Source organism: Achroia grisella, unplaced genomic scaffold (assembly GCF_030625045.1).
Source record: "Achroia grisella isolate CSIRO2021 unplaced genomic scaffold, CSIRO_AGI_Agris_v1 utg524, whole genome shotgun sequence".
Taxonomy (NCBI): Eukaryota; Metazoa; Arthropoda; class Insecta; order Lepidoptera; family Pyralidae; genus Achroia; species Achroia grisella.
In genome coordinates this window covers 207,217-219,048 of record NW_026712915.1, presented here as the reverse complement: position 1 = coordinate 219,048, position 11,832 = coordinate 207,217, and the positions used below count along the sequence as shown (strand labels likewise).

The 11,832-nt window shown below is 35.9% G+C and overlaps 1 protein-coding gene across 1 annotated transcript in view; it reads right to left on the bottom strand.

Annotated features, from left to right (window-relative positions):
- Positions 1 to 1,286: 1,286 nt before the first annotated feature.
- Positions 1,287 to 11,832, bottom strand: part of LOC131847363 (phospholipase B1, membrane-associated-like) — a 44,560-nt gene continuing 34,014 nt past the window's right edge. Inside the window, exons 2-7 of the mRNA XM_059196928.1 lie at positions 6,363 to 6,618; positions 5,587 to 5,756; positions 4,534 to 4,750; positions 3,361 to 3,512; positions 1,875 to 2,043; positions 1,287 to 1,563 (exon numbers count right to left, since the gene is read on the bottom strand). Of these exons, the coding sequence (XP_059052911.1) occupies positions 1,391 to 1,563; positions 1,875 to 2,043; positions 3,361 to 3,512; positions 4,534 to 4,750; positions 5,587 to 5,756; positions 6,363 to 6,618 (1,137 nt within the window). The 3' untranslated portion in view covers positions 1,287 to 1,390. The remainder of the gene's footprint in view (positions 1,564 to 1,874; positions 2,044 to 3,360; positions 3,513 to 4,533; positions 4,751 to 5,586; positions 5,757 to 6,362; positions 6,619 to 11,832) is intronic.

The following is an 11,832-nucleotide window of genomic DNA, read 5'->3' as shown; positions in this document are numbered from 1 at the left end:
GGAAAGACAGTGCGCGCAATCGTGTAGGATCACATTTAACTGTTTTTTATATCGTTCTATGATTATTCTATTATTGAATTATATATTTTCAGTCGCTAATATCTGCCTTTACACTACACGTTCTTTCACGCGCTATCTGGAGCGCGCGCGATTTAGCGCGGGAAAGACAGCGCGCGCAATCGTGATGGATCACACTTAACAATTTTTTGTTTCACTCTTTTGTGCATTTTTGCGCATATATTTTATGTCATTTCACTTTTTTTTAAATATTGTATTTTACTGATTTTTAAGATTTGTAAACTATCAATAACTCTATAATTATATCTATACTCCGTAATTAGATTTTCGCCATTTTGCAATGATAATTAATTACAAAATGGCGCTAAAACGCTCACGATTGAAATACGCGGTGTCTACATTTACAAGCTCATTGTTTCCTGCGTGAAACGCGGAATGCGCGTTTTTTTTTCGGATTGTTCCATAATCAGATGTCCGCATTTTACAAGGATAATTAATTATTACAAAACGCTCACGATTGAAGTATGCGGTGTCTACATTTACAAGCTCATTGTTTCCTGCGTGAAACGCGGAATGCGCGTTTTTTTTTCGGATTGTTCCATAATCAGATGTCCGCATTTTAGAAGGATAATTAATTATTACAAAGCGCTCACGATTGAAATACTGCGGATGAACATTTACATGCTCATTGTTTCCTGCGTGACGGATACGACTTTTTTTGATTGTTCCATAATCAGATGTCCGCATTTTAGAAGGATAATTATTTATTACAAAACGCTCACGATTGAAGTACGCGGTGTCTACATTTACATGCACATTGCCTGCGTGAAACGCGGAATGCGCGTTTTTTTTTCAGATTGTTCCATAATCAGATGTCCGCATTTTAGAAGGATAATTATTTATGTGTGCTCACGATTGAAGTACGCGGTGTCTACATTTACATGCACATTGTTTCCTGCGTGAAACGCGGAATGCGCGTTTTTTTTTCGGATTGTTCCATAATCAGATGTCCGCATTTTACAAGGATAATTAATTATTACAAAACGCTCACGATTGAAGTATGCGGTGCCTACATTTACATGCACATTGTTTCCTGCGTGAAACGCGGAATGCGCGTTATCTTCGGACTACTCTAATGCTGTTTGTTGCAGCTGGTCTTTACAGCTTCAACGAATGATAAGTTGCATTAATAAATCTATGAACTTATAACATTTACGGATACGACATTTAGTTTGATGTGCTAGGGGCAATGAACCTCGGCCCAGGTGGTCGTAATTTCGATCCCCGTTTGAATTGGACGGGGAATCGACAGTAACGCGCGTGAAATTGCGTACGTGTAAAGGCAGTATTTGATAGTAATACGTCACGTTAGTCACGAATCAATGTCTTGTGTGCCAGTGAGGAGGTAGCTCTTGGAGTTCTTAGCTGTGAAGATGTAAGGTGCTCCTGGTAATGGACAGCGGAACTCCCGCATCAGAACTGGTGGCACGTTGTCTGATTTGTTCCCGACTGGTTCCAATAAATTATTCCACAGTAGGTTCGCAGCTGTACAACAAACAGTTTTTCAATAAATTATTATTATTTATTCTAGAGTATACATCTATACTATACATATAAATAAAATTGGAGTGTCTGTTTGTAATATTGAAATAACCGTTTTTTACTACATGCATATGAATATAAATACGTATATATCAAAATAACATTTGTTACAATTTTTGTCTGTCTGTCTGTTTGTTCTGGCTATCTCTGAAACGGGGACCAATTTTGACACAACCAGCTGATGTAATAAGGAAAACTTACCGAGCTTGTTTAAAAAAACTCCCGTCAAAATCGGATCCAACTGGAAATATTACCCAAAGCATGTCCCTTCTGCGAGAAGTGGAAGCAATCGTGCGTGATGTACGACTGGTGAATGGCAAACGGCAGCGGTTTCTTGAGGGGGAGCCGGGCGTTGAACAGCTTCATGAACGGCTGCCACACCACGGTGAAGTCATCACGAGTGTCGTAACGACCACTCTCCACCTGATATTGTACAAAGGTAATGTATTTAATGGACTTTATGGGCGTTAGGATCTCAGGGTATGTCATATATAAAACAATATACCTTGGACCCGCGTTTTAAGAAAGATGTTACAAATGAATGTGGATGGTTATAAGGGCAGAGTAATCCGAGATTGATGGACTGTGTGATTTGATATTGAATATTAAATAACGCGATGACTGCGAATATATGAATGGAAGCGAAAAACATATTACGCCGACCCCAAATATATATAAGGAAGAAGCAGATGATGATGATACAGTGGACCTGCGGTAATCCGGCCCCTGTCTAATCCGGATTGTAATCCGACATTGTCTATTATTTGTTATTGAATATTACATTGACAATATACTTCAGAGTGCATATACATACATACATATATAACATAAATCTTATCACTGGATCTGTAATTTGTCGGATTACAAAACGTAAAAAATTCGGACTATAAGCAGAGGACCACTGTATATGTATATAATCCGAAAAATACGATGGTGCGACATCTAAAACGTTTGTCGGATTACAAGGTACTCTTTTGTAAAAAAATTCGGACTATAAGGGGTCTTAGGCAGTACTCTATAATCCGACAAATTCGATAGTCCGACACTGCCCTGCAAAATGATTGTCGGACTACCGGGGGTCCACTGTATATACACGGGGCTGTTTATATTTTTTATATAACTGTTTATTATATTGTTTTATACATGACTAGCTATGCCCGCGACATCGTTCGCGTGGTTATCAAAAACACTAAATACATATTTTTTGGGTAACTTGAACCGTTTACGCAGCGCACCCAACGAAAGCCCTCAAATATGAATAATTTTCTCCGTTTTTGCAAGATTTTTCACTGATGCTGGGCCTCTGTTGGTAGTAGCGTAATGTTATATAGCTTAAAGCCTTCCTCGACAAATGGACTATCCAACACAAAAATATTTTTTCAATTCGAATCAGTAGTTCCTGAGATTAGCGAGTCCAAACAAACAAACATACTCTTCAGTTTTATAATATTAGTATAGCTTTTGTAATATGATCTTTTACATCTAGGTGAGGAAGTTCAAGTTCAAGCGCCAAATTCAACCTTGGTAATTCATCATTAATGCACCTATGACCATAAACGGACACATAAACTACTGCAATTGTAATTTTTAACACACAATATTTTTTTTTCCAATTATTGTAATGCTCTTGGCTGTTGCCAGAGTGATAAACAGTGAATGTAATGTAATATTAACTCTATTCGCACAACATGTAGAGCCAAATCTGAATTAATAAAGATATTTTGAATTGAATATACTGACCAGCGTGGCTTCAGCCTTCTGATAGAGTGTGGACATGTGCACGAGGTCGGGCAGCTCACGGCCGCCTCGTCCTTGGTGGAAGCACGCGCAGAACAACGAGTGCAGAGCGCGGCACATCGGGGAGCGGACCACGCGCACAGACACCGACACGTCTATCCAATAAATAAATAAATAACCCTAGACAATTAACACAGCGCCATCTAGTCACGGTAAGTAGAGCTTGTGTTATGGGTACTAGACAACTTATATAAATACCTATATGTATTTTTATAAATGTATACATAGAAAACACGTAGACCGATATGAACAGTCATGAAATCAAATGTTTGCACCGTGCGAATAATCGAACCAGCGATCATTGGAAGTAAAGCTGTGGGCTAAACCGTTAGACCACCAAGGCTGTCAAATATATATATAATTTATAAATAAAGATAAATATCACTGGTTAACTGGTACGGCTACGGCTGACTGGTAGAAAATGACATGAATCAAGTCATGTATATAATTTTGTGTGTAAAAGAATAAATAATTAAATAAATCTGTTCGGGAACAGAATAGAAAATTCTTTATTCAAACAAACGTATATTTAAGCACTTTACGTGTACCTGTATTTTTGTCTGTGGCATCCTTGATTCTATATATATTTTTTATAGAACACACACAGATAACATAATATTACATACTAATACAAACAATCAACTAATGTATACAAATGCTTATATGGTAAGAATCGAACCCGCTATCACCGTAAGTAAAGCTATGTGCTAAACCGCTAGTCCACCGAGGTTGACATTCACAACAAATCTTAAACATGTAATGCAAAACACATTTATTTTAAAGTGCAATATTCAAAGTATCTTTCTCGTTCTTTTTGTAATGAGTTTGCGTTCCGAAAGAGCATTTGTTTGTTAATACATATCTATAGTACATAGTATAAATAGAAAACACTCAAACAATCATACAAAATTATAATATTAAAAAAAATACGTTCATAACCGGCTAAAATGTCCTACATGTATAAATGATTTTTGAATTTGGAATTTGAATACTCATAAATACAAATGTTTGTAGCGTGCGGGGATCGAACTCGCGACCATCGGAAGTGAGGTGATCTTTATAACCGCTAGACCACCGAGTCCGTCAAATTATGGAATTATACTCAAGATTACTTACCCAATACTGGCACTAGGTTGACTATGGTCCTCGGTAGGTGTGTATGCAGGTAGTCTAGTGCTTTGGACAGCTTCTTTGCGTGGGCGGATGGTGACCACGCTACTGGTGATGTGCAGGACGCTGAACAAATATCATTGTCTCCCAGGAATACTGTTATCATCTTCCAGTGCTTCTCGATATCTATATCCGGCGATGCTCTCATGCGTGCTACAATTATCTGATAATAGAAGATTCATTCTAAGAATAATTACGATAATAATAATGTGGCGTACCAACAGCAACAAAGGAAACGTTCTGATTGGAGCGCACACCCATCCAATTTAAATACGCAACCTAACGAACAGACTTTAAAAATCTATTCGATCGATCTAACGTAATATTTGTTCACTCATCTATAGTTTGTAATTAATAGTATATTTACTATTAAATAATAATAATAATCTCAGAACAATTCACACTGCGCCACCTAGCCCCAAGCTAAGCTAGCTAAAGCTTGTGTTATGGGTAGTAGATAACTGATGAAAAAGTAACGAGTGAATCTTAACCAATAGCCGATTTCTTAACAGCCTCATATTCATTGTAGGCCCTACACACTGTGTTGAAATTGGTATATTTCCTTGTTATTGATTAGTAATTGTAAATTAATTTTTGTTAAACTTTTGAAGTGGACTGATGACCCCATAGCTAGCAATGCACTGTTTTTTTATGGATGATTATGGATTGATGTACCCGCCTGCGCTAGCGGTTTACACTAGTGGGGCACCAGTGGAATATGATAAGATGACTATGTGATCAGGTCACTTGGCCCATTGTGACAAATTCACAGGAATTTTATCAAGATGGTTTCCGGGGGGAACCATGTTAAACCGCTTTACCACCGAGGCCGTCAAAACACTCAAATACGCCTAAATTTTCCCTATAAACCCTAAATTTCACCCTTCTTTTATCAATCCCTAATAAATTAACCATTTTTTCAATAGCGAAATTAATTGATATATCAAAACAACGTTTGCCAGGTCAGCTAGTTTATCTATGAACTGTTCTGAAGGCTACCTTGGCTTGTTTGAGGGCATCTTCATCCGAAGCTACCGGGAAGGCGACATTGAGTCGTGCATTCTTCGAGAACCATTCTCCGGTTCCCGTGGAGTACCCTCTCAGTTTAGGGTTGAACTCCTTTAGGATATTTGGTAGTGTCAGGTACTCCCGCCATGTCTTGTCGCCACCTGGAAATTATTAAATTTGTGTTCAGTTCAGTGGCGTACTAGAGCTAAAGCGGGCCCTAGACAACATTGAAAATCCCGGCCTATTTTTCGTTAAAAATTACGGGCCCTATATACGTGCCTAGATTACCTAGGCTTTAGTCCGCCCCTGTTCACTTAATTATTGAAAGATTTGCTTTAGTTATTTATTTATTTCAGGCAACTAGACCCATAATATAAATAATTTATATACAGAAATACATAAGAATAAAAATTATAAAACTAATACAAACTCCTTGAAACTCGCGTCTCGACTCCAGCTGCGTTACTCTCAATCTCAGGTTACCCTTGGGTCTTACATAATCGACAATGTTATATTATATAGTCCTAATTTGCCATTTCATTACTCTTATTTACGACCGTTATTAGATCTACACCCATATTGCGATACGTGTTTCGACTCTAAACTAGGCATCATCAGGCAATAAATAGACTTCGGATATAGCTTGGAAGCCATGTATCTGTCGCCGAATAGTCACACAAATTTTAAAGGAATAAAACAAAATAATATAAATCCACTAAGTAACATCTAGTCATGCACATTAATTCATAAAGAAGATTACACCTGACCTGCACACCACGAAACGCCTCTATGCTCAATAAGAGCTCCCAGCGCATATTCTTCTAAAGCTCCATTGCCTGCTATCAGGGAATCTCCCAGGGCAGCTATCACGTCAATATCTCCAGGCCGTAGCCGATGGACTGAGGTTGGAGGCTGAGGACTGCGCCCCCATCGAACTGCATCCTCGCATGGAAATGGAGTGGATGCTGGAGTAACGGGCTGGCGCCGGACTTGTGTCTTCAGCGCAGGGTAACGTAAGAACCACTGTAACGAAGGTATTGTTTATTTAAACCTTAATACACTACATGACGGCCTCGGAAGTCTAGCGGTTTAACACACTGCATTACTTCCGATGGTCGCGGGTTCGATTCCTCACACGGTGCAAACATTTGTTTTCGTGAGTACGATTGTTTGTATCGTTCTGGGTATTTTCTATGTATATTATGTATATATTTAAAAAAAAAACTATGTATTCATATCAGTTGTCTAGTACCCATAACACAAGCTCTGTTACTATGGGACTAGATGTCGCTGTGTTAATGGTCCAGGGTTAAAAAAAAATACCTGACCTTCACATACATACACACTAATAAAAGATTACGTAATAATATCAATGTAATAAAGATTATTATAAAATTGAAGAGTTTGTAACAGATAATAATGTTTTTGTAGAAAAAAAATCATAGCGCTGACAATATTATCTGATTGCACTAAGAATTAGTGTCATAGTCATAGCGGTTTCTGTGTTGATTATCGCATGCCTCTTACTTGTTATTGTATAATTATTTATTTTAAATAACATCTGTTCGAAACAGCCACACACCAGTTTCTTTCCGAATGAGCGGTAGAATTAATAAATATGACTATTCAAAACTGTTTATATTAAGTTGTATTGTATTTATTTGAATAAAGATTATTTCTATTTCATGACGTATGATCCCTAATAAAGATATTTGAAATTGAAATACAAAATAAGGGGAAAAGGGGGGGTGAGGATTGTTAGTAATGGAGACTAGGGATACAGGGGACCGATTGCTAGCAATTTACCATGTCGAGTCGCTCTCGATGCGTTTCCTCCTGGAAACCAAGTGATTTTATTACGGTGGCCTAACTGACTTGACCTCATTCTGATCTTTATCTTCCTCCACTGGTGCCCCGCCAGCGTATACTATTAGCGCAGGCGGCAGCACAATAACTGTCTAAGACGTTAGGTGTTACTTATAAATGTATGCAACCTCATTTTGCTATATTATATAATTTAAAAAAAAAGAACACAGAACACTAACTTTAAATATGTCATTCTGAGCTAATTAATTGGAGGGAAAATACAAGATCCTTTACAGGAGTACAAAATATTTGTTTCATTTTCAAAAGAACAAAAGGATAGTACAAACAGTCCCATTGTCATCCAATAACAAAAATATACATTTGGGTAGAAGACAGAAGACAGGTTATTATTTATGATATCTTTATATTATAAATAGATAGATGAATTTATAGATGATAGCAATATATAGCAAGTATAAGTTTATTTGCGGACAACGTTATAATTTATTTTTCATACTGCTTTCTTGATATATGATAGCGTAGCGGCTTTTGTATTCAATGATTGCCGCATGCATCCTCATGTAAAGTGCGAATACTGTAACTACCATATAGTAATTTTAAGTAGCTGTGACGTGGTCGAGTGGAATGAGTAGTTATGATCACTAAAATGTCCAGATATGTTGCCGTGTGGGCCGGCTCATTGGGCTCCCTAAAATATGGTCGAGCGCAGTGATGGCTGGCTCATCCGTCATACTCGTGAACGAGTGCTGCTTGTAGGGACTGGTCTGCTCTTATCACTACGACTGATTTAATCTTATTGTGTTTTTATATTCGAGCCTAAATAAATTAGTGCTGGTTGGTAGTTTGTATTCACACGTTTCGACTTGTAGAATGTGAACTTACAAGGATTGTTTAAAAGAGCAACACACAAGTTTCTTGCTTATTATTCTTGTGATGAGACAGCTTTCCGAATAAGCGGTAGATTTAAAAAAATGTTGACTATTCAAAAGTTCTTCATTAAGTTTATTTGAATAAATGATTTTCTATTCTATTCTAAACGCTTTTTAATTTGTGAGTATAGATGGATGTTTTTTACTCTTTCACTCAAAAACTACTCAACGGATTTTGCTTAAACTTTACAGTAATATAGCTTATGCATCAAAATAACACATAGACTATATTTTGTATTGAAATTTCACGCGGGTGACATCGCGGGCACAGCTAGTATTACATAAATACAACTGTAAATTGAATAGATATTTCTGACCTCTACTTTGGTTGCAATATACGGGGTTATGGGCTCGTTGATTTAATATCTTGAACCATGTAATACATAGTGGACTTATGGCACAGGTATGGTGTAATAACATTAAAGTGCAACCAGTGTCATAACGTTAAGTGGTGATTTAATTTATACGCCTTCATATCTTAGAATCGCTAACGTATTTTTTATGCTACGATGGTGGCAAACTAGCTTACGGCCCATGTGATAGTACATGGTTACCGGCCTATGGACGCCTGAGACACCAGGGATGTCAAGTGCGCGTTGCCGACCCTTAAGAAACCTTAATATACCCTTCTTGAAAAACCCTATGCTGTAGTCACGTGTGAAAACCTCGGCAGGTAGTTCATTACACGTGGACGAAGTCGCGGGTACAGCTAGTAAATAATAATAATAAAAGAGAATTAATAATAATAATAATAATAATAATAATAATAATGTTGCCATCTCCTCTCCTTAAGAGGGGAGATGAGAATTTTTGGATAAAAATAATAATAATCTCAGGACAATTCACACAGCGCCATCTAGACCCAAGTTAAGCCAGCTAAAGCTTGTGTTATGGGTACTAGATAACTGATACAAGTACATAGATATTTTTTTCGTAAATACATACATAGAAAACACACAGACCGATACAAACAATCATACTCATGAATACAAATGTTTGTGCCGTGCGAGGAATCGAACCCGCGGCCATCGGACGTAAAGCGGTGTGCTAGACCGCTAGACCACCGAGGTCGTCAATAAATCCAGAATTACATAAGTATTAGTACAGTCTTATAATACGTTATTGTATTACTAGCTGTGCTCGCGATTTCATCCGCGTTAAATTTCAGTATATAAATTTCAATAAAATATAACCTATATGTTATTCTGATGTATAAGGTATATTACTGTAAAGTTTCAACAAAATCCGTTCAGTAGTTGTTGCGTGAAAGAGTAACAAACATCCATCTATAATCACAAACTTTGTGTTTATAATATTATTAAGATATTTATCTTCAAAGATAAAACCACAGTGCTGATTTGGATTTAATAAGACTGTATTCAAAGAAAGAAAAAAGAAAAGACCTATGAGCAATAACAATCATGTAGGATAAAGTACAATAATTTTGCTTTATGACGTGAAAAAATGGGCAATATATATAAAAGTCATGTCCAACAAGGTCGACTGTTCATTGCCGTGTCCTCAGCATTTTCCAGGCCGTGTATTGCGTCCGCTTGGCACGAACATACACGTGAGGTGCAATGCAATGCAATGCAATCATGAATATCAATGATAGTCCGTTATGTCATTTGGTGACAACTTTGTAACTTTTACGCTTGGAAAATAGGTACAAGTAGGGTTGCCATCCGTCCCGATTTCCCCGGTAATGTCCTAGTAGGATTAGAGGGCATCCGGGTAGCGTGTGGAGTAATGTAATTAGTGTTTTATTTTAAGAACAGAAAATGGAAGTGATTATTAAAACAATTTGTAACAAGCTGTAATAAGATTTTGTTTTGTTAGGTACATTTAAAATGATGGTAACAAATTACTATATTTAGTTTTAAGGTCTGAAAATAAATAAAAAGGTGATTTATGACAATTTTTTTTTGTTTTTTATTACGCTGACTATGTTTAAAAAATGCTGTTGATATGTCCGGGTTCTGGATTCTAAAATCCGGGAATTTCACGCGTCTCGTCCTGGTTTCCAAATTTTAGAGCTGGCAACCCTAGGTATAAGGAAAGTATTACTAAGTTGCAAAGCTTACAACAGCATAATGAGTTTTAAACCTGAATTAGAAGTGCTTACGACTAACTGAGGGTATAGGAATTAGGGCTAATATTCTTTTAATTTCTTTAATTACATTACGCCTATACATCATGGTTCTAAATCTTTATTATATTGTTATTTATTATTAATAGTCATTGATGGCTTCGCTCTTAACGGCTTAACAACGTTTTACTTCCGATGGTCTTGGATTCGATTCCTCGCAAGGCACAAACTTTTTCTTTATTTGAAATTTTTTTTTCAGCATTAAAAATATGTACAACCGTAAATTTACAACCTCAATTTCTACTTTTTAATAGCAATGTTAATTTATATTACGAAACAACATTTGTTAAGTTAATTACTAATACTTAAATACACTTTTTTTGTTAATACATACAAAATACCCAGAACGATACAAACAATCGTACCCAAGAATAAAAATGTGAGAATCGAACCTGACGACTATCCGAAGTAAAGTGCTAGCTAGACCACGAAGGCTATCAAATATTAACTTAATTAGGAATTAAACATTTCAGCGTCGGTCAATGTTTAACCATAATTCTGAAATTTTTCTCTTAATTCAACTATTGCCAAATTTATTATGCGAGTTCTTATAGAAAATAATCAACTTAAATGACGTCAAATATCCGATAATTAGAATCATATTTTGAATTATGTAACTTAAGTAGACTTTAAAAATTCAAGGTCTAGTCAAAGTTTAACCATATATCTGAATTCTATGTTCAGTTTTACATTTAAATGTGAAATAGATGTAAATGCAATATTTTAATATTTTATCAAATGTAGGTACTCATTTCAAACTCTGCTACTATTGTAAAATTCTTTTTGTAAATTCTTTTAGAAAATGATCAACTTAAATCTATGTCAAATATGAATCATTCTAGAATCATATTAACTTAATTAGACATTAAACATTCAAGGTCTGGTTAAAGTATAACCATATATCTGAATTCGATGATAAATTTTCTATATACTTAATTCAATTTCCTAACATTTTATCAAATGTACTCATTTCAAAAGAGTTGTTTTCAACAACGTTACAATATATGTAGATTTGAATAATTATGTGTATTTAAATCGCATTTCAACGGTCTCTGAATGTTAACAAGCCCTTCAAATAGAAATGGCAATATAGAGGCCTCTACCCAGACATCGAGTTTGTGATTACTCAACCGATTTATAAAAGAAAGAGGTTTGAGAGATCTACACACGTTCTTCTGTTGTAGAAATGTGTAATTAAACTATTTATGACTGGAAAAATATTTTATAGGTAAGATGGTAGACAGTGAAGTGACATATTATATAATTTTGTTTATATAGTTTTGATTATAGAATACAAAAATAACCTTTAAATGTATTAATATCAAAGGAGTT